The 23,844-nt window shown below is 38.1% G+C and overlaps 1 protein-coding gene across 1 annotated transcript in view; it reads right to left on the bottom strand.

The window, feature by feature from the left end:
- Nucleotides 1-23,844, bottom strand: part of DENND4C (DENN domain containing 4C) — an 82,050-nt gene that overhangs the window by 22,492 nt on the left and 35,714 nt on the right. The window contains exons 8-24 of the mRNA XM_062019489.1: nucleotides 23,739-23,797; nucleotides 22,258-22,402; nucleotides 21,724-21,899; nucleotides 18,792-18,892; nucleotides 17,772-17,990; nucleotides 16,648-16,793; nucleotides 11,423-11,458; nucleotides 11,046-11,176; nucleotides 10,135-10,267; nucleotides 9,460-9,666; nucleotides 8,677-8,805; nucleotides 8,079-8,223; nucleotides 7,609-7,746; nucleotides 5,284-5,409; nucleotides 4,360-4,500; nucleotides 2,027-3,174; nucleotides 344-524 (exon numbers count right to left, since the gene is read on the bottom strand). Of these exons, the coding sequence (XP_061875473.1) occupies nucleotides 344-524; nucleotides 2,027-3,174; nucleotides 4,360-4,500; nucleotides 5,284-5,409; nucleotides 7,609-7,746; nucleotides 8,079-8,223; nucleotides 8,677-8,805; nucleotides 9,460-9,666; nucleotides 10,135-10,267; nucleotides 11,046-11,176; nucleotides 11,423-11,458; nucleotides 16,648-16,793; nucleotides 17,772-17,990; nucleotides 18,792-18,892; nucleotides 21,724-21,899; nucleotides 22,258-22,402; nucleotides 23,739-23,797 (3,361 nt within the window). The remainder of the gene's footprint in view (nucleotides 1-343; nucleotides 525-2,026; nucleotides 3,175-4,359; nucleotides 4,501-5,283; nucleotides 5,410-7,608; nucleotides 7,747-8,078; nucleotides 8,224-8,676; nucleotides 8,806-9,459; nucleotides 9,667-10,134; nucleotides 10,268-11,045; nucleotides 11,177-11,422; nucleotides 11,459-16,647; nucleotides 16,794-17,771; nucleotides 17,991-18,791; nucleotides 18,893-21,723; nucleotides 21,900-22,257; nucleotides 22,403-23,738; nucleotides 23,798-23,844) is intronic.

Raw genomic sequence — 23,844 nt, 5'->3', positions numbered from 1 at the left:
CAGAGTATTATGACGTTACATGAATGAGCAGGTATGCTTGGCTATAACTAGTTAGGAATCTCTCTATCACATACACAGCAGAAGAACTTTTACAGCTAAATTCCTGTATTTTGTATCAACTTTTTATACATTCAACAAAGATAGCAAGCACTAGTTATTTGCTACTGCAAGAAAAAAAAGTATAGAATGGAAGGACAAATGTAGTTATACTCATTTTAAGACCTTGAAATAATTTCTAATTACTACAGCTTTGACTGTTATTAATTATTTCACATATAATAGCTTTCTCTGTTGTATTATTAGCAAGTTATGAGGGGAAAACAGAACAAAACAAAAATCTCACCTGCACTGTAATGCTGCCTTCCTGCATCTCCACTGCTACTGCTACTGCCAAGACTCGTAGTGCTTTGTGCAAGCTCATTTGTAATTAGCCCTGGGACTCCAGTTCTTGATGACAGACTATCTCCCAAAATGTTATCTTCGAAACCAGCAGGGAAGTTAAAATCTGGTTGATTGTTTTCTTCCTTTAACACAAGAACAAGAAAATTAGCATTTTTGAGTACATCCAGATCTGTTATTTGACTTTCATCTTTATCCGAATAAACAAATAAAGTAGCAGAAAAAGATTAAATCCTGAGGTAAAAAAAATCCAAAGACCAGTCCACACAGCCCCCTCCCAAAAAGCAGATATGGGACAAACCAGAAGGATACTGGAAAAATGAGAGTCTTTAGTAGTGAAAATACTTAGCTGAGGATCAAACAGAGTAACAAAGAGATCTGGATATAAACGTTTTTCATTACAGGAGAAATAGGAAAAATGATGTAGATATTGTGATTCGGTAGACGCTATACAAAATGAAGGAATTATCAGAAAAAAAAGTCTGAGTTAAAGTTGGACTTTCAGAATTGAAGACAGGAACAAAACAGACTGAAAAGATACACTAGAAAATGGAAAGTACACTAGAAAAAGGAAATTGAAGAAATAACAGGAGAAAAATCAAACAACCTTGAAAAGAAATTTAAATAAGTAATATTAAGGGAATTGTGATGAGTCGTTAAACAAAAGTCTACAGAATAGGTCAGTATAATAGAAAGGCACACAGGAAAATCTAGATGACAGGAAAAACACTCAGGAAAGGATGCAGAACAGGGAGTGTTCACTGTCACAGGCAAAATTTGTTTAAAAAAATAGCTTTTTTAAATTTAATAAAAAGAACTCTATTAGTAACATCACTAAAATTTGATTCATGTAGAAATAAATAGACAGACATGTTTCCCCCCTTTCAACTTTTTATGGGGGCTGGGAAAATGAGGGACAATTTAAAAATGGAAACATGAAGCTATCCTAACAGCCTAAAAAGTGGAGCAAAAAAGATCAGACTGAGAGGTTACCTGGACTAAGCAGAGGCCCTTCTAAGACAGAAAAATTTTTGGAGGCAGAATAACAAGATGTGTATGGAAAGGATGAAGTTGTAATATTCATCACCTCATCTCCTCTTTCATTTGTGTTATTATACTACAGAACAGACTGTTAATGAAGGGTGCCTGCACAAGAACCATAACATTTAGATTCCAAATTCCTATTAATACATTTACAAGATCTCAGGCTGTTCTTTACTGCTTTCAACTTTAATCCTCATCAACCTGACTTCTTAGTTTTGTGATTTGTTTTCATAACCTTTTCTTACTTTTCAAAAATAAGACAGGCAGTACGACATCATTTAAGATGACGTAATTTTGTTCTCACCAGCGTTTCTTGCTGCACTTTCTTTAAATAAATAACTAACTAAATAAAGGAGGGGAATGCCGAGAAGTCGAAGTTTAACTTTACCGCATCAAGACCATTTCATTTGCTCTTGTCTGATAAGTAACTTTTTTAATGGCACCATACACAAAAGACAACTGTTAGTAGCTACTAAAATCAAAACTTAACAAAAAGCATCATCTCATGAGGTAACGTTCTGCTCACTGAAGTCACCCTTCCAACTTTTGTCTCCCCAGATTTTTCATATTGAAAAACACTTGCCTCATCATCTGAATAACTATATGCTGAAGTTACAGCTCCCCACATCTTACTGGCCACGTTGGCTGCCTGCTTCATGCTTGACTTCAGAACATCTATTTTTGGTCCGGACAGTATATTGTCTAACTTCAGGTTGGATAAAGTTGTTACAACAGATCCTAATGAACCGTGTGGAGACGAACGACCCAGTCCTGTCAAAGACGAAGACCGCTCCTTTTGAACTCGTGGATGGGTTTGTTGCTTTGGTCGTCCAGTAAATGTTTTGGATCTGGAGACAGAAGGACTTCTCCGAGTTTCGTAAGACTCAGGGGATGGCAGAACGGGATCCAAAGGCAGGCTTGATCGTCTTTCTTGTGAGTGAGTAAGTATATCAGAGGCTTCCACTTCCTTATCTGGCTTGTGCAGTTCCATGCTGGGAAACTTACTACCCAGTGGGTTCTTCAGATTCATGTAACTTTTTATTTCATCTGCCAAATTACGTGCTACAACTGGTGACACCATTTTTTCCTCAGGTTCGGGATGTCTTGTTTCCATGGTGTCAGTAGCCAACAGAGATAAAGGGTCCAAGCCTATCTCAACATCTTCCCTTTCAATAGGCTTAACCACTCCATAAAAACTATTCCTTTTAGTAGTTGCATCTTTGGATTCTGGTTTCTGGTTTTTGGCCTGAGCTGATTGTTGAAGGTTCATGTCTTGCACTGTGGTCATGATTCCATTTCCTCCACTCTCAAGATGCTCCTGCCCTTCCCCAGGTTCTTCCAGCACCGGTGAAGACCTATGCTCCAACTCCCAATCACACTCAGTCATGCAACTCCAAGCACCACTTATGCCAGAAATCTGTTGGTCAATGATACTTTCAGAGCTGTGAGATTTACTCATATCACAGGGGGAAGTTTTGGCCCCAGACAAAGCTGCCGTTAGGATCTTGGCATCTGCTCCCATCATTATTGCTATTTCTTTAGAATGCAAATCCAAGCTGCCTTTTTTCAGCAGCATTCCTGCTTTGCTTTCACTGCTGAAACTGCAGCTTCTCTCTGAAAACACTTTCTGCCTCTTCTGTCCTTTTTCACTTGTTTTCTTAGGAGAGATTTCACCAAACACAACATCTTCAACTGAATCCTGAGTTATGAACAGTGGGCTAGAACCAGTTTCTAAAAGAGAAAAGGCATTAATATGGTATCCGTAGCCACCAAAAATGTTCATTTCCCAAAATCATGTGAAATTTCCTTATCTCCTTACCAGTGAGAAGACTGCGAGCACTACAATCTAAAGTTCCCTGTGCCAGCTCTCATCAAGAGAGTAGGTACTATATCCATGAACTAGAGGAAAATACAATTAACAAATAAAGGTGGGTCTACTTTTTTTTTTTCCCAGACCTATATGTTCAGACCTATACACCACATTCCATAGTTCATTCTGGGTCTGAAAAAAACCCCCTATCACATGTGACTGCACAGTGGAGAAGAATTAGTTTGTTTATACCATAGCCATATTTAGAAAAATCTGATTAAATTTAGCATGTGGAAGACATAAACTAATCTTACAAATATTCCTGTTTCCTCAGAAGAATTTGGAATATTTATTGCCTAGAAAGCTGTTGTAGCTAGGCAAAAAGTATGTACACTCTGTAAGTATGTACACTCCATAAGTTCATAACTACTACTATATTAGGATCCTCACAGAGGACCTGATATACACTGCTGGAGCAGGTTCGAGTCACTCATTGATGGTGCCTCTTGACTAGTCATCAGCTCTCATAATTGCCAGAAAAGTTCTGGACAGCTTCTTGTCTCAGACTCGACTCTTTGCTCTCGGGCTATGCTGAAGCTGGGATACATTGCCTCAGTCAAGGCCCAAAGATAGAAAAATAATGAGCTCTAAGATTTGGCTTTTACATATCTGTAAGTCTTCCTCATCACAAAGCTCCAGATATATAAATAAATTTTGTATGGCACAAAGACAACAAGCATTGTTCCCAGATGCCAGTTACACACTGGCAATGTAAGCCATAGGAATAAAGAGACTTGTCCAAGGTCAGCGAGGTTTAGGTGACAAAAATAATTTTATTGGTTTTCTAGTATATTACTGAAGCTTCCTTGGATGTAGGACAAGGAACATCTTGATTTCAATCTACTCAACAGTGATTTTCAACCTTAGAATCCACAGGCTCCTTCTAAGACACCTGCAAAGGATAATGATGCAAAGCAAACATTATGCAAGGCATCTGCACCTTGAATAGACGTTTTCTGTCTTTTCATTGCCTGAAAATGGTTGCAAAACACTATAGTATGACAAGATCAAGGCTTTAGCAAGCCCTGTTTCACCCAGTGACTCACCACTACTGCTTTTCCTTCCACTGCTATCAAAAATGCCAGATGGAACTTTCACAATACTGTTACCCCAAGGAGGTGGGTCTGTTGGACTATGAGTTTCTATATTCAGCTGTTGCTTTTCATCCGATTTCTCAGTACAAACTTCTACAAGAAAGAGAATGTAAACTTAATTTAAGTAAATAATTTCACTTGCACTGTTATGGAAAATGTAAACTCAAACATTGTTCCCTTATGTATTTACAACCTAAAGGATCAGTCCTGCTAAGTGCTGTGCTTTTCCTGGAAATAATACACATAGCAGTAGACAGTATTATGTGGAGAGTGGTTAGCTGTTCACAAGGTTAGATCACATGCCAATTTATTCCTCTGGAATTTTTTCACCTAACCAAAGTAGAGTAGGAACAACAGTTCTAAGGTTTTCATGGAGGCTTGTTTGTCTAACTATAGCTTTAGAAGTCCTAACTCACATTAAGGATCTAGTAAAGTAGGTACGAAACAGATTCAGTAATCTGAAAGACAAAACACATAAAACAACTAAGGGTAAAAGCTGGAAAAAAGAAAGGAGATGACTATATTTTCTACAGCTTGGAGGGGTTTGTAGTTCCTTTTATTAGGTCAATCTAAATGTTGCAGCTAAAAAAATGGCCAAATTTTCAAATACACAAATGAGGTGAACAGAATATAAAATACTGTGTACTCCAGCATTTGTCTCAATTTTCCATCTATATAAAATTAGCACAATCAAAGGCTATTTCTAGTGTTGTATATGTATTACAACACTATTATCTAGGGCACAGAAGCAGTCCACAGTCATATTTTGATCTTGGCAACATTATGAATTCAATAAATTAAATATTTGTGGTAGTCCGATGCATGACGCAGATTCATTACAAAAAGCCTTCCTCAATGTAAACATGCATACTTAACCTCCTACTAGGTCTTCAGCTTTAGAAGAAATATCCTTCTCTACTTGTGTTTCGGTTGCTTGAAGTCTATCTCCGTCATCTTTTAAAAGTTCGTCCTTAGATCCATAGCCTGGGTCTGACTGACCACCTGTTTGAAGGAACACAAATGTATGCCTCACATTTGATTTTCTTTCCTAAATTTGTTTTTCAATAAGAAAATAAAAGAACTGAAAATAATTTATTTCACATTTTCTTTCACAAGAAAAGTTCACAATAAGATCACCAAAATGCCTAATCCATGCACAAATCTGTGTATTGCAGATACACAAATCTCAATGACAGTCGAGCTAATTAGGCTACACAATCAAATTTACTTTTCTAATTATTATGTTGAATTCAGGTTATTCCTCAGGCTATACAATTACATTTACTTTCTAACTACTATATTGAATTCTATACTAAATTCCTTCAGGAGTACTATGGTGACTGATTTTAACACGCTATCTCCTTTCATTCCTTTCCCTTCCCATTAGCGTGAAATATTTCAATGCTGGATGAGTTAAAGTCTCAAATGCATTTACAAAAGAAATTCAGACAAGCACAAAAGTAACTGAGCAAGCTTCTAACAAGGATACATTCCTGAAAAGAACTGTAGCACAAATTGTGTTACATCTGTGTGCTACAGTGCAAAACATAAAATTTAAACATTTGAAAAAAGTCTGTTCCTCCACAATACCAGTTAAACCTCAATAGCTGCAGTCCCTCCTCAAAAAAAATATAAAGTTTACAGTAAACCACAATGTCTAATGGGAAACAATCTGCAAAGACGCTTTTTCTGTTATTTTTACCCAACGTGCTGCTGTTTATGCAAAATATAACCCAAAAAAGTATATGGGACATATCCCACAGCAACACATAAAACCAGGATTATTTCAATGCCAGTCTAAGTTAGTGAGGCTGAAAGGCATCAGGAAGCTCCATAGAATTTGAGTGACAGACATAGTTTATCTGCAATACATATTACTGCTGTTTATTTTACCACCAAAGTAACAAAAAAAAAAAGTTTAAAAGTTTGAGCAGCCACCAATTATTACATTTGTCTACTATATTAAAAACTTTTCATACAGAAAACTAAGTTCTGATATTCTTTGATAGTCTATGTTCTTTCTATCATCAATGCAATAATGTTAGCACCCCTGCTTTGCACAGAAGTTAAAACACCCTATCAATAAATGGGTGAATTACCTGCAGAAGTAATATTCAAGGGTAGAAATAATGCACACGTGCATCCAAGGCTTCACACCATGTAAGTCTGCACCCCACACCGTGATAGCCAAGGACAAATGCGGCACCCAAGAGACAGCAAAGAGCAAAAAGCAGAGCAACAAAGAGCAGAGAAAAGGGAAATTAAGTAACCTAGGCAGGCATATCAGATGAAGCACAGGAATCAGACTCAAAGTTCTCTTTACAGAAGGGCTGAAGATATTAAAAACATAAAGAGTGCGCAAGAACCATTTGTACATTGAGCTTTAAAGTACACACAGAAAGGAAGTTTAGTTGAGAATGTGCACAGGTAGAATGTAATCAGTATCAAAGCAGATACAAAGAACCATGAATTTTGTCTTGCCATCTCAAGTGATTAACTTTCTGCACACTCATTGCTCCAGTTTGCCTGGAAGAATGCACACTATGTTTAAGGCTTTTCTCCAGCTTATCACCTGTCTTTCCAATCTCAGAGTGTTTCATAAAGACGGAGTGACAATGTTCCAAAAATTTCTACATTTACTTCCAAGTTTAGCAACTACTGATAAAAAGCTTGAATGTGGCCTTTAAAGGCATAATTTACTATAATGAAATAGAACATACTAATCCTAGGAATTCTAATTAGGCTTTTCTGGATTACCATCAAGGACCAACATTTTAAAGTGTTACCTTCTAATCAGCTTAGCAACTTTCACTCCTTTTTTTTAATGCAGAGAAAGGTTTTACTCACACAGTCACTTCTATGAATAACTGACCATATGCAAAAACTGAACAGACTCATACATCAGAAGCTTCAGATCTTTTCTAAAAACTATCACAGAAAGCAAAGTTCATGAGACCCGAGCAAGACATTTATTTTAATGTACTTCTGCCACAGTCCACTATAAACTAAAGAAGCATCATCATCTGCCATAAAGGGGTAATATTTAACAACAGTGTATTTATTTACATGGTTTAACACCATGCTTCACTCTCTATAGCCTCAAGAGGGGAAGGTGATGGTTGTGGAGGGGAAAATCAACAGGAGACTGGAAAACAGCCTTTAGGGGGACTGTTAGTAGTGAAACCCAGCAGAATCTAGTACCTGTGCTAGAGTGATTATCAATGGAATCAAGCCTGACTAAGTCACTGACGAAGAGAGTGTGCTCCCCACTGTTAGAACTATCCACGCTACCATGGCTCACCATGTCCCCATCACTTCCACCCGTGGTACTCCGCAGAGCTAAAGACATGAATGAGAGCTGGTTAGTAAGAGAGGATTTAATTTTTCAGGATTTTAAACAAATCTACTCTCTTAAGAAAACAGTAAATACTTTTGCTTGCACATATAGAAAAAGAATATGAAATCTGAGCAACAGAATTGAGACAATTAATTCTTCACTGTGCGAATGACACTGTAACACTGCTTCAAGCACCAAGTTGTCAATTATCAATTTTTACACACTTAAGGAAAGATTTCCCACTTGTAAAAGCCACAATGTTAGCTGCAGTGCCTCAGAAAGCACATCATGCTTCTGTTCAGCAGAAATAAATCCATTTCAACCAACTTATTACCTGATATCACAGGTACTCGTGGGCTCTGCGTTGATTTCTTTAAGCACTGCCTAAATTGTGCTGTGCCACGAACTACATTTCGTACCTTTGTCCACAGGAATATGCCACTGCGGTTACTACTAGGCCAAGGAGACTCTAAAACTGCCTACAGAAAGAGACATTGCAATAACAAAAACAGTAGGGAAGTTACACTAAAAATCACAGTGTAACATACTGCATAATACACTCAAAAAAGTCATTTCTTGCCAATCATGGGAAGAAGGACAAATATTTGAGATTATGACTTATTCCCTTGTTATGAGCTGTTCCCTTTTATTCCACAGCTCTGAATATAACAGCTGAGTAACAATGAACAATGGATCAAGATTTCTTTAGGTAAACATGGTAGATCTTGTTCTTATTTTTACATTTTGGTAAAACAGTACAGTGTACATCCAGTGAACTGTAAGCATGTGCAAAATGATTGCTTGTCCAACATAGTCAGCTAATACAGGTGAAATGCCATAAGAAACAATCTTCAAAACATGCTACAGGACAAGGGGAGTGAGAACAGGAGAAAAAGAACTGGTCCAGTATCCCTTGTCAATATTTCTCTTACCTTATTGTAGTAACCATAGGTGATGGCATTTGGCTGTATTCCAGCATTTTTCATTTCAAATAGGACTCTCACTGCCTGAACAGGCTGACCCCATAGTCCACAGAGCTGCATTACAACTCTGTAGCAGACCTGAAAAGACACAGAAAAGTGTAAGTGGATTGATAACAATGATTCTGAAGTAGCTTCATCTCTTCCCCAATTTCCAACTTTCACAAGTGTAAAAACAAAAGCCATATGAGGGCATCTACTCAGTACATAACATGCAACAGCCAGAAGAGGGTGCAAAAATTAAACAGGAAATAATATGAATTGAAATAACATCCCCAGTCACATTGCAGAGAATACTGAAAATTTTTTCCACTTGTCTCTTCTTGTGTTGGGAAACACCCAAGGAAAAAGCATAATAATTTGTTGCTGCGTGAATAATGCTGAGAGAAAGGTATGCTATACACAGACCCATTATCCCTCCAGTTCAGTAAGGCTGCAAAGCATTCATTGTGCATTTAAAAAAAATTGGGAAAACTTGCTGCTGGAACAAGTCTGGGAAAAGATGAGCAATATAAAACTGGAGTACTTGACCGAGCTGACACTACGGTGGCGAAGAAAAAGGAAAGCAATTTCCAGCTGCCCTAGTTAAGCATACTCCTTTGAAATCATTCCAAGGTAGCTTTAAAGCAGGTCAAATGGTAAGTAAGCTCAACCTCCTAGTGGTGGTGAAATACATCACATTTGCACCTTGTCTTCTATTCTGTATTAATGGTAACATATTTTATTTGCACTTGCCTCATCTAGTGGTTCCACATCAGTTTTCCTCATCTTAATTAGTATATCATAAGCCTGCTGCAGTGCTTTGACCTTGGGATGTGCAACTCTGATGTAGGCTGGCAGACAAATAAACCACAGGCTGTAACTATGACTGAAGAGACACTTAGCCCACTGTTGGGGGCTTACATAATACCTCTTGGCTAATTTATGGGCTGTTTTTATCTCCTGTAAAGTGAAACAAAACAACAAAGCAGACAAAAGATGTAACATCCTGAATCTAGGAGTCATTACTAACTCAGATATTGGCTTCTTAAAGAAAGCATTTCATAATAAAGGACAAACATTCAACTGAAGCTCCCTTCTCACTATGTCCTTATTAAGGCTCTATGCAAACAACAACTAGCATTAGAATGAATCTCTTTCTTCCTCATTAAAACGTTAATTTAAATTTTCTTTTGTTTTATATTACAGTCTAAAGGTTAAAAATGGGTTTGACAACAAACTGTCATCTCAGGTGCTAGTTTATTTCCTGCCTTCTGCTTCTCTCTTTTGCAAGTGTTGATTCTCAACAGTCACAAAGATCTAACCTCTAACAACATTAACTTATAGTAACATTAACTTTCAGTGGCAATTTTAGAAAAAAAACTGTCTCTTTCAGTGTTCGCACAGTGATTACAGTAACACTCATCTGACCTGCTTTGTCCTCTTTGCCATGAGTGCTGGACTATTTGAAATGTTGCTTCCAGTTGGGTGTCTGCTGAAGGAGAGCTTGAGCTCCTGTGGCCTGTCAAAGAGCTTGATATCTAGTCGTGGGAAGTTTTTATAGCTATATGGATTAAAAGAAGCAAACAAACAGAAAATGAAAGCTTTTTACACACTTGTTGATAGCAAGAAAGCCATACAAAGACAACTTGCATGCAAAAAACTGACAAATAGGAGAACAAAGGACCAGGGGATTTAAAAAAAAAAGAAAAGGAGGAAAAGGAGACAAGATCCTTTTAGTCTTATCCACAAAGTTATCACATTGGACAATAAATATCTAAGGACAATGGAAATAAGAACCAGACTGCCACCCATTTCATGAGGTTCAGAGAGGCACAGATGATGATTAACAAAGACAACAGCTGGGAACAGAACCTTCACAACCTTCAAAAGAAAGAAAAAGTAAATCATACCCACTTTCTGAAAAACACTGAATGAAAGCAGTCTGAAAAATGGAGTGAGTGGTTTGTTCTTTTAGTCCATCAGCTGCAGATCAATAGTACTAGGCAGATCCATTACCTATCCCCTGTCATTTTACAGTGAAACAAAGTGCACTGCAGTTGCTAGAAAATACACATAAATGGCTCAAACAAGAAGACACAGAACACATGTGGCAAAGTATTGCAATAAACTTGGATGCCCTCAAACACACATACACACACACACACACACATACAATTTTGACTTCTAGAGCTTCAGAAACTTACCAGAATCCAGTTTGTGACTTTTTACAGATTTTTCAGAATATTATATTAAGGAAGTCTTACACCACGATGGAACATCTGGCCTGCTTAACATCATAAGCATTCTAGTTTCGCTACATATAGTTGTTTAACTTATACCTATATCTTGGCATTCGGTCCTGCCCGTCATCAGTGGGAGGTTCTGGTGGCATTATGAACACTGTGTGTTCACTTTTTTGTGACTCATCGAGCTCTATCAGCCGTGCATCTTCGACAGAATCAACATCAACCTGAAAATAGAGTTTGTATTCTAAGTACAGAGTTTAGCATTGGGATAAAAACTTATTTTTAATATTGATTAGATTATCATAGTAAAGATACATTTGGTATATACTGTATTTGATTATATATACACATATACACCTTATATAAATATTAATTATATTTGTGCTAATTACTCAAAGATCAATCCAGTCTTGTCTTTGCAATTTTATTTCATGATCAGACATCCCTAAACATTCTGAAGGACAAAATACCTTTTCTCCTTTTTCTGTTCCTTTATCAGGAAAGAGCTTGAAAAAGAGAAAAAAAAAAATTAATCTCAATTTTTAAAAGCCCATCAAATAATTCTATTAAATCTGTGTAATTTATGGAAGTAGTAAATAAGAAACACTAAATTTCTGTATTACTGTAGAAGCAATTAATCTCTTTTTCAGATACTTCCTTTGCTAAAAATAAAGAAAATGCAGTAATAGGCATGCTTTCTATCTATTGTTATTACAGAACTAATGATACGGGTTGGAAGGGACCTCTAGATATCATCCTGTCTAAACCCCCTGCTAAAGCAGATCCCCCTAGATCAGGTGAACGCGAAGGTGTTAAGACGCGTTGTTCTGGTTTAGCAAGGAGCAGCTTTTGCTTGGTAACAGGGGGAGCAGGTTGCAGTGAAGACCCGGTAAAGAAGGTCTGGGCCAGTCTGGCGCCTCTGCCATCACTGTTTAGGGGATGGGAATTTGAAGTGCTGGCAGGAGGTGTAAGAGTGATACAAGATGGAGGTGACCACGCAGACCCTTCAGCCAGAGAAGGAGGAAGGAAGGAGAAGCAATCGACCAGAGACCCTTCCGCAAGCCATGGCGAGAATGCAAGCTGTGCTCCTGCAACCCATGGAGATCCATGGCAGGACCGAGAGTTACCAGCAGCTCCGTGTGAGTGAGCCCGGACGGGTGAGGGACTGTGTGGGGAGACGGCCATGGCCCAGGCCGTGCTGGAGAGCCTGTGTGCCACAGAGCAGCCCCACACGAGAGGCAGAGAGGAGCTGCAGCATTTGGAATAAGTGCGCGTCGGAGCAGCCCGTGCAGGGCTGCTGTGTGTGTGAGGTACCCCACGGACTCGCAGGGAGCATGGGTGCAGAGCCCACCTGTCCTGAGGAGGGACAGACGGCAGAAGCTATCGGGAATAGACTAACTGAAACCCCCACTGCCTGCCCCCCCGAACCGTTCAAGGGGGGACGAGGTAAAAACACGGGGATCAGGGCTCTGAGCCCGGGAAGAGGGGAGGTGTGGCAAGAAGGTGTTCTTAGAAGGCTGGTTGGACTCTTCATTGTTGTACTACTCTGTGTTGTTTCATTTTGGTTATGTTTTGGGTTTTGGCGGTATGTTTTAGTTGATGTTGCATTAAATTATTTTCTGTTTTCTTCCCCAAACCGAGTGGCCTGGTCTGTTTTGTCCTGAACCTTAAGCGGCAATTAAGCTCTCCCTGCCCTTGAGCAGTTCTCAGCCTCTTCAGTACTTGAGGCCAATCGTGGTCTTTGTTCCATGATGGGCCTAAACTACAACATTTTGAAGATCTCCAGAGAAGGAGACTCCACAATCTCTCCTGGCAGCCTGTGCCAGGGCTACTTCACTCTCACAGGAAAGAAGTTTCTCCTCATGTTCTGGTGGAATCTCCTGTCTTCCAGTTTGTGCCCCGAATCCTGTCACTTGAGACTACAGAAAAAAAGACTCATCTTACTCTCTCAACATCTACTCTTTAAGCTATTAATATGTGCTGCTAAGATACCCAATCAGTCTTCTCTGTTCCAGTCTAAACAGCACCAGTTCCCACACTCTTTCCTAGTAAGAGACCTACTGCAGTCCCCTGATCATCTTGGTGGCCCTGCACTGGACTCTCTCCAGAACTTCTCTGTCCCTCTTGAGCTGGGGAAAACAGAACTCGACACAGGACTCCAGATGAGGCCTCATCAGGGCAGAGTAGAAGGGGAGCAGAATCTCCCTTGACCTGCTGGCCACACTCTTCTTGATGCATCCCAGGATACCACTGGCCTTCTTGGCCATGAGGGCACATTGCTGGCTCATGTTTCATTTATTATCAATCAGCATTCCCAGGTCTGCTCTTCAGCAGTTCAACCCCCAGCCTGTACTGGTGCAGGGGGTTGTTCCTCCCCGGATGCAGGACTCTGCACTTGTCCTTGTTGAACCTCATGAGGTTCCTCTTTGCCCAGCTCTCAAGCCGGTTGAGATCCCGCTGAATGGCAGCACAGCCTTCTGGGGAATCAGCCAGTCCTTCCAGTTTGGTGTCATCAGCCAACTTGCTGAGTACACTTTGTCCCCTCATCCAGATTGTCGATGAAGATGTTGAGCAAGACTGGCCCCAGAACCCATCCCTGTGGAACTCCACTGGCCACAGGCCTCCAACTTGATTCTGTGCCTTTGATCACCACCCTCTGGGCTCTGTCATTCAGCCAGCTCTCGATGCACCTCACCCTACACTCATCCAAGCCACACTGCTTGAGCTTTCTGATGAGGATGTTATAGGAGACAGTGTCAAAAGTCTTGCTGAAGTCAAGATAGATGTCATGCACCGCTCTCCTCTCATCTAGCCAGCCAGTTACACCATCATAGAAGGCTATCAGGTTGGTCAAGCAGGATTTCCCCTTGGTGAATCTATGCTGAGTCCTCCTGATAACCATCTTTCCTTCATGTGTTTGGAGATGACATCCAGGATGAGTTGTTGCATTACCTTTCCAGGGATGGAGGTGAGGATGACCAGCCTGTAATTTCGTGGGTCCTCTTTCTCGCCCTTTTTGAAGACTGGAGTGACATTGGCCTTTCTCCAGTCATCAGGTACCTCAGCTGTGCTCTACAATTTGTCAGAAATGAAAAGCAGCTTACCAATAATATCAGCCAGTTCCCTCAGAACTCATGGGTGCATCACATCACGGCCCATGGATTTATGGGCATCCAGCTTGCCTAGTAGATCCCTCACTCAATTCTCAACGAAGCGAAGGTCCTCCTTTTTCCATACTTTCTGTCATACAGGTAACGGGATTCTGGAGGGATGGCCTTAGCAATAAAGACTGAAGCATTCAGTAGGTTTGCCTTCTCTGTATCCTCCATTAGCAGTGCAGCCTCCTAATTCAGCAGTAGGATCACATTCTCCCTGATCTTTCTTTTGCTGTGGATGTACTTGAAGCAGCCCTTTTTGTTTTCCCTGAAGAAGTCTCTAGAATCATAAAATTCTAGGGGTTGGAAGGGACCTCTAGACACCACCTAACTCAATTCTCTGCCAAAGCAGTTCCACCTAGATCAGGTCACACAGGAACTCATCCAGGCAGGTTCTGAAAATCTCCAGAGAAGAAGACTCCACACCCTCCCCGGGCAGCCTGTGCCAGGGCTCTTTCATCCTTACAGGAAAGCAGTTTTTCCTTATGTTTCAGTGGAACTTTTTGTGTTCCAGCTTTTGCCCATTAGTCCTTGTCTTGTCACTAGAGACAATAGAAAAAAGTGCCGTTCCATTCCATCCTCTTGACATACACCTTTTAAATACTTTTAAGTGATAATGAGTTCCCTTAACATCCCTTGCTACATTTAATTCCAAGAAGTCTTTAGCCTTCCTTATTTCATCTCTGCATACTCTGACAACATTTCTACACACTTTCCAAGTGATCAGGCTTCTTTTCCACATTCCATAAACTTTTCTCTTCCATTTGAGCTGTTCTCAAAGCCCTTTGTTCATCCACACAGGCCTCTTACCTCCTTTTCCTAATTTCCAATTCATGGGAATACACTGATTTTGGGCTTGGAGGAAGTGGCACTTGAAGATTAACCATCTTTCCTGGGCACTCCTACCTTGTAGAGCCCTAGCCCAGGAGATTCATCCAAGCAGGTCTTTGAAGAGGCCAAAGTTAGCTCTCTGGAAGTCCAAAGTTCCAACCCTGCTTAGTGTTCTGTTTCTTCCATGCGGGACCTTGAACTCACACCATCCCATGGCCACTGCACCAAAGCTGCCACCAACTTTCTCATACCTAACCAGATGTTCCTTATTTGTTAGTACAAGGTTCAGCAGTACATCTCTCCTTGGCTTCTCAACTAGCTGTCTCAGGAAATTGTCATCAACACACTTCAGGAACCTCCCATACTGTCTGGGCTTGGCTGTGTGGATTTACCAGCGAATATCAGGGTGGCTGAAGTTCTCCTTGAGAACCAGGACCTGCAATCATGAGGCTGCCTTCAGCTATCTGTAGAAGTACAACAGTATCACAGACATTACCCTGCCCCTTAATTCTCACCCATAAACTTTCAACCTACTTCTTGTCCCCGTCCAGGCAGAGCTCAATGCACTCTAGTTGCTCCCTCACATAAAGAGCAACTCCACCACCTCGCCTTGCTGGCCTGTGTTTCCTAAATAGTACATAGACTTCCATGGCAGTACTCCAGTCATGAGCGCTGTCAGATCATAACTCTCTAACTGCAACTAGATCAGGACCCTGTGTCTGCATCCAGACCTTCTGTTCCTTGTGCTCATTTCCCAGCCTGTATCTGTTGTGCACATGCATTGTAGGGGCTTGTTCAAGCATGCAGGTTTCCCTGCATGCAAGAGGATCTGCCACAGTTAAACACTTTCTTCTCTACTAAATACAAAGTCCTAAATCTATCAAAGGAAATGGCTTTTATTTAGTTTAACTGAAAGAAACTGCTAGTTTGCACTACAATATCATAATTTAAGTATGTAACACATTAAGAATCTTCAATAACATTGTCAAACCACTTATTTTGTGGTCTGTTTACAAGTGTTAATTTGATTGAAATCAATATTAAGTCATAGACTCGTTCTATAAGAACTTGGTACAAAAATGAAGGTTCTGTCCAGAAAGAATCATATATATTCACCATATAATTATCTAGCTCCTGATCTGTACATTGTGAAATTGTCATTTTAGCATTGAAGCTATAAACTCAATAACCCATCTAAACTAGAAACATGCTGAAGAGATTTTGTTTGAAAAAAACAGGACTCAGTTATAACAATCTTCCTCATACAAAACATACGGGTAACAAAAGCAGATCTTACCAACAAGAGTAAGTTTTGACCGCAAGTAGAGCACTAGGAGTGTTTTTGTGGTTTAAGTTGTGTGAAAAAGAGAAACAACATACATGACCCCTAACAGATAATTCCACATTAAAGAGAGAGTGATTAGCACTTAAAGGGAGGGCACATTGTGCTAAAGTGTCAGCTACTGGTACTTCTCACATTCTCTTATAGCTTGACATCCTATGATCTTTAATGAAAGTTTCCTGCACCAACACAGAACATGATGACCATTCAAGATACAGGAAGAAAACAACTCATCAATAACCACAAAGAATTCCAATCCATGAAAGCACTTACTGAAGAGGGTATCTAGCTTTACAATTAAACCCAGGAAAATAACACAAAATGAACAGAAGCATATAATTTAACAACATTGCTACATGCTTTTTACCTTTTCTATGCAGTCATCAAAAAATGCCAAGCCAGTATCCTTGTCACTCACAAAACTGCACTCTTCAATAAAGCGGCTGAATATCTGTGTTTTGGTGAGATGTGTGTAGAACTTTGTGTAAGCACGGTCTCTGCTTTTTAAAAATCCTGGTTATAAAAAGGAACACACAATTAAATATCAGTTACAAGGTCCACAAGGACTTAACATACCAAGTGTCAACAGAAAATATTTAAAGTGGTAATAGATAAGTATCAGCTTTGTCAATAAAAATTACTTATCACTACTTGCCTTTGGAAGAGTAAAGTAACAGCTTTCCTAAAATATTTTTCACTACAGTTAGTAATACTTTGCAAGTAATCACCCCCATGTAATCTGTGTTAGTTAACTTTTTGTGCAAGAAAATAGCCATGATGACCTCATACAGAAGTGAAAATTATACTAAATTTAAAATTATGTTATCCTAAGAGGTGATGGACCTAAAAATATTTAAGACTTTCCAAACTTTTGGGTAAAAATCTGTTCTCAGATCTCTCCTCCAGTAATTAAAAAAACCCTCAAAAAAATCAACAACCTCAAACAAACAAAAAAACCTCCAAAACACCACTACTGAATACAAACCAAAGCAAAATAACCATGACATTTAATGTAGCACTCAGATGCAGATCTGAATCAGATCTGAAAAGTTAATGTGAAAAGGAAAATAAGATGACCTTTGCTGGCTATTGTTTTGTTATGCTTATGATCTCTGCCCAGTTCTCTGTTATCTTCCCTTTGATATAAAGAAAATTACTTTGTTCTTCCTTACTGGGCTCTGGCATTTTTGCTCTGTACAAATCGAGAAATATTCCTTCAATAGACTATGCCACACAGAGAGGGCATCATGCTACAGAAAGACAACTTTTCTAATACCAGAGCTAATTGAAAATTTCAATTCAATGTGCATATATCCCTACACCCATGTTCTAATCAGCTTGGAGTAGTTTAACTTTACACAATTGCATTTTAAATATTGCCAAGAATTGTACACCCAAAGGGAACTTTGGCCTTTTAAAGTTAAACAGCTCTTCAACTGTGAAGTTGTAACGCTGCCAATGCTACCAGCAGTTGGTTTGCCTCACCCTTACCTTGATGATCAAACAAGGAATCAGCAGCAGTTGCTTTATTTGAAGGCGCCTGAGTGATTGGCTTAAGGAACGTTCTGTAACCCCTTAAAATAGACGCCATGAAACGGAGAAAAGCCTCCTGGATCTCCATCTCGAGCTCTATCATCTTCTTCTGCCAGGAGAAATCTGCCTCAATAGGAGTCATCTCCACTGCAGAGCCTTCTTGTGTTTTACGGTGAACTAGCAACCAGGAACACACACAACATGATATTAAAATCCAGTGCATTCAACAGGTAACTTTTGCAAGATGCTGAAGACATATTTTTCTTTTTTCTACAGAAAGAATGAGCCTAAACCTGTTTTTCTAATACAAATTCTAACCTTTTAGTGCTCTAAAGGGCAGAAACAAGTAGATGACATTCAGAGATTACTTTTGCACTCTTAAAAAGACAGTAGCAGGTACTGCTGAACATTATAATTCCATGCTTTTTAGTATAACAAAAACATAACTTACTGTAATATAATATTTATATAAAAATAATTACAACAGAGCTATTATAATATGGCCAAAACAGACACTATCTATCTAAAACAAGGTCACTAGTTCTAGTCAGGTTAAAATTAGTAAGTAGCTCTCTTTTAGGTAGAACACATAACACACCTTAAAACACACATAAAAACCAAACTAAAAGTTGAAGTTTTATAACATTATTCAACTCATATTCCAATTTTCTCTACTATTTTTGATCAGAAATGTGAAAATAATGAGTAAATAATGAGTAAAGGCTAAAATAATAATGAGTAAAGACTAAAATAATGAGTAAAGGCTAACAAATCCTCAAATTTTAAGAAGTCACAACAAAAGTCTAAAAAAAATCCATACCACGTATGATAGAAAATCCTTACATTTAAATATCAATTATAATTTAAGACTTATGGGTGTGTATCAGAAAATGTAGCAGTTTTATTTGAATATTTACTTTCCCTGCTTTATACAGCTTCTATTCTTACCCCTTCACGTTTTATTTTTATATATTTCACCTGCTGCCAGCTGTGGGTGTAGCTTCTTTAAGGTGCTGAGCAGACTTTTACATGGCTTCTTTGGAAATTGCTTCCAGTTGGTGCTCTTCTTATCATCTGATCTAGAATAGTGGAGGAATAAAAGTATATATAAAATACAGTCCATATAAAAAAGAATTGCTTCCACAGCCCTAAGTTGCTTCACTTTCAGAATGCCATAACTAAAGAAAAAAATTATTTTGAAAACAAATCTTGTCACAGTCCTTACTTGTCAAAAATTTAAAACTGTGAGTGACTCAAGTTAGAATTTAATTCCCTTAGATACAGAGCAGTATAAACTGAGCTATGAGTAGAATTTTCTCCACTCTGTAAAGAAAATTTGCATTAAGACTTGCTTTAGACTTTTTAGCTTGAGTTTCACTTATTCTCCTTTTAGAATTCTTCTTCATTCTTGCCAATGTAATTTAAGCACACTAATCCATATGAGATTACTGTGCAAAATCTATACTACCATATACCTGCCACAATGCTACTGATACAAATAAAGTCAGTTTGGAATACAACATGAACTTGTTACTACAAAATGCTGGAAGACCAGTCTAGTAGCTTTATGGTTGTATGGCACACTGAAACATGCCTATAGCAACTCAGTTCCAGCTTCAGTCACAGGCTAGTAGGGACTAGGAAGATTGGGAATTCAGATCACAGTTTGAAAAGGACAAGTATAATGCCAGACCTTGCTTTTTTAAGCAGTTTGATATAAAGAGAGAGTAGGGAGTAAATCCTGAGAACTACATCTCTTTCTGGAAGGCAGAAAGTGGGGGAAAAACTGTAACAGGAAGTACAACAAATCCTGTGGCCACAAGACCTAATCAGTTATCACTATCCAAAATTATGCTATCACTGCTTGTTTTACACTTTGCTGCAGTGAAATTTTATTTTATTTGCTCAATTGGCATTGACACAAAACTATCTCAGGAAGGAAGCCAAAGATTCAGGAGTTAAAGAAAAAAAATGCATGCTTATAGATATGTTTGCCCATTTATTTTTCCCCCACCATAATGACATGCCTATAAACAATGTAAGTGGTAAGGTTCTGAAAATGCAGAACAAAAAAAAAAAAGAACAAAAATGCAGAGGGGTAGAAAGAGATGTGGATAAATAAAATGAAACACTAACCTTTACTCACAAATAAAGTAATCTTTTAGAATTCTGTATGACCTTCAACATAAGTGCTTTATTGAGATTTAGGCTTACCTACATACCTCCAAAACTGAAAAATATCCTTATTTCCAGGTTATAAAAGTTTTACAATGTGGGCTTGAACATCTCACATTTATCAAAGTCAAATGTTATAGATGTCAAATTTTTCTGGACATAAGTTGAACATGTAAGATATATGCAAAATAGGCAGCAGAAGAATAAAAAAGTTCAGTTGTCTATTGAAAGACAAATAGACTTACAAGACAGTAAAAGAAAAGATGCAAAAATCTTTGCAGTTGAGTGCCTCACAAGAGGTCAGCAACTGGTAAATTTTCAGTTCAGTAACCAGTCCCAGTAAGGCTGGTGCTTGATCATTCTAGCAGTTGTTCCAACAGAATATCAACATCCTTATCTCCCTGCTAAATCCCCTGTTGCTTTCTCCTTCACCTTTCTGCAACCTGGTCTTCAAGTACCATTCTACTTAAGAATAAAATCACTAGGGTATTTTGCACTGCAAGTATCTTCCTAGAAGTTATCTTCCCTGAGTTTCTACAGTACATTCCTCTTTCATAACACCAGTTATTATAATTCTACTTTGATATTCAGTGATGAAAATGCTTTTTGCAGTGTTTTTAACAAGGATCTAAGGGAAGGGTAAAAAAAGACCCAAACAAAAAGTAAATATAATCCATTTTTTATTATTTCTTTTGATGCTACTAATAAAGCATTTCAGTAATGTAAAAGAAACATTTGCTTTGGTAGAGGAAAGGCCGCTTTGACAAAATTAAAAATCAAGAAAGCTTTCAACTGACCCATAGATCAAATGAGTAATTCTAACTTGAGTTAGTAAAAACAGACGTCAACAGTTAAAGAGTGAAATGAGATGAAATAAAACTGTATTTTTACAAAGAAAAGATGTGAACTTCATTTAGTGATGTTCACCCTTGTCTTCAACTAGCTTAGATTCCTCTTTCCATTTATGATCTAATTAATTTGAAGGGCAAAAGTAATTAATAAAGTTACTAAACATCTGAAAAAAAATGAATTTTCCATTTAGTTATTTGTACCCTTGTTTAGATATGTTACAGAAAAACATATATTACTCTGAATTAACCTCAAGAAGGTGCTAAGAAACTGTTCATGAAACCCCTCCATCGTAAGAATGGCATTAAAAATACAACAAAAATATTTTAGATTGAATGTAGTCAAGACACCAAATTTTTCTTGATTAACCTCAACATAAATTTGTCCCTTATAACTTGAGATTTTTTTTTTTAATTAGCACTAAAGTGCCTCAAGTGCAAGACAACATCAAAAGCTGTCATGAAGGATCCTGAAGCACTCATGTTCATACCAGCAGTCACTGAACACAGATAAATCAAACTCAAAAGTGGTAGTTAAAGATGAAGACATAAGAAATGGTGGAACATAAAAAGAAAACAACCTTTCCTAGCTTTTGTTCCATTTCCCTAATAAGCAGTACTACAAGTAGAAAAACAATCCAGAATATATTACCATTGTTACTAAATTTATAGCAACATCTGCAACACATTTTTATAGGCAGTATCAAGTGTTGATCCTTGACTTAGTAACCTTTAATTTGCTATGAGGCATTACAAATGAGAAAAAGGAACAGAGGACAGTGAAAAAAACCCCACATTGGTTAAAACAGTATTTAACAGTTCAATCTCTTGAGCATTTCAACAATCTCTCCACCTATAGATAAATGTAAAAACTCCATAGAACTTACATGTATACCATGTTTGTGTCTAAGTCAATGCACACAATATCCTGTGGTGGATCATACAGATCAAAATATCGTGAATCAACTCCAACAATAAATGGAAGAGGTGCACTGAGTACAGTGGCCAGAGACAAAGGACAGAGGGGGATATAGGGACATTGCCACTGAAATGGAAATATCATCTGAAGGAAAAATGAAATGGAATAAACACATTAAAACAAGACAACAGACTCTGTAAAATAAAACCCAAGAAATTACATCCAGCAAGTTGAAATGAAACTGTAAAAGCCTTTTAAGTCTATCAGAAAAATGTCTTCAAGTTTGGCCTCTTATTTATAGCACATCTCTTAAGTCATCTATGCAAAAATGTTCATAATTCTAATAGTTGTAATAAGATATACTATGGCACCTCAACTAAATACTATTGCTGGGAAAAATTATCATTTAGTGCATCAACCATTTTAACTTTAAAAAGCATTGTAACAGTTGTGGAGTCTGAACTGATTTCTCTCACTGTCGTACAGAACACTTTGTACTTACAGCTACTACAGCTTCAGCAACTCCTGTCAACAAAGCTGGTCTAAGAGAATGGAGGAGGATCTTGCCTTCTAGTAATACAAAAAGTAACAGAGTGGCACAGTTTTCCGGTCCAAGATTCATGAGCAGATTGCTAAAGTTTGCTCCGCTAAGGAGGGGGTGGAAAGAGGAAGAAGAGTAAGAATGTTACAGGATTAAAAAAAGAAAAAAAAAATAAGGAAATTGCTGCTATCAAACTTCTGACAACTGTTTGGGACCAAGTAGTTGAATAGTTCTAATATTACCACAGATCCAACATCTACCTATCTTATAGCTATCACCTCAATATGAAATTTCTCCTACCACAAAGAAACCCAAATCCAAATTCAGAAACATACGCAACACCATGATACTGTTGAGGTTGTGTTGTTTATGGTGGTTTCTCTCCTATATGCCCAGGCGTCTTGTCTTCGTAACAGTAAGGCAGATTTAACTGGTTAACAACTAATCTAAGCACAAATAATGCCAGTAGTTTCATACAATGGGTTAGCTCAAGCAGAGATCATGAACTACAGTACTCATTTGATTTTAGGATGACAGAATCAAACTCTAATATTCAGTCAAGTAAAATCAATCCATCATTCTGATAGCAACATGCCTTTAGTTTCTACAGTTTAGACTCCATTTTATCTGTTTGGACTGTACACATTTAGGAATTGTAACACTTATCTGTAAGAGTACAGGGTGTAAAATCTGTCCTTAGAAGACTGCTTTACATGTTAGGTTGCAGTTTGTTGGCTGGCTGCAATTGTTCATTTAAGAGATTGTGTAATGGATGCGAATTCTTCTGCACACAGAACATTATATGATTGTGCTTAAAGGGAGAGGGGGATAACAAAAGGAGGAATATTTTGATTTTAAACTTAAAAACAAACTAGAAATCAACAAAACCACCCAAACTAAATGCCACATCACAATCACGAGTAACTTTGGCCCAAAAGATACAGGCAGTATCCACAAAAACTGCATCAACCTTCAAGCACAAATACCAGCTTTAGGTATAATTCTGAACTTCTGATATGTTTGCACACCTGTGCATTGACTAATTTCACATTACTGCTTGATGTTACTTGGATCTCAGAAGAGAAAAAACCTCAAAATAACGAACACTATGCTATTTAAAAAAACTTGCAAACTACTCAGGTTCTGAAAATATAACATATTTCAATGCATATTTATTTCCCTCATGGCCTGCTGCTTCTTTCTTCAGAGTTCCTACAATATCTGGTAATTCACCTTTATTTCATGAAAATTAGTGATATCATTCTTTTCCAAGAGACAGATCTATGTCAAAGAGACAACACCGTATAACACTATAAATGCACACTGAGTTTTCTGTTTGTAAAATTTAATATGGCACTAATGTCTGACATCCTTCTATGACTTCTTCTTACTTGCCTCTGAATTTTTCAAGTAGTACACATTTAAAGCATTAATAACGATACCTTAATGGCAGTGGTGTAGAAACTGGCTGAGACAATATTAATGCATCATGGGCAGAAAGCTGAAACACAAAGTAGTATGTGATTGATACAGGCAACTCCAAACAAA

This window comes from Colius striatus, chromosome Z (assembly GCF_028858725.1).
Source record: "Colius striatus isolate bColStr4 chromosome Z, bColStr4.1.hap1, whole genome shotgun sequence".
Classification (NCBI taxonomy): domain Eukaryota; kingdom Metazoa; phylum Chordata; class Aves; order Coliiformes; family Coliidae; genus Colius; species Colius striatus.
Note: the sequence above shows the minus strand (reverse complement) of the source record. Positions and strands in the feature narration are given on the sequence as shown.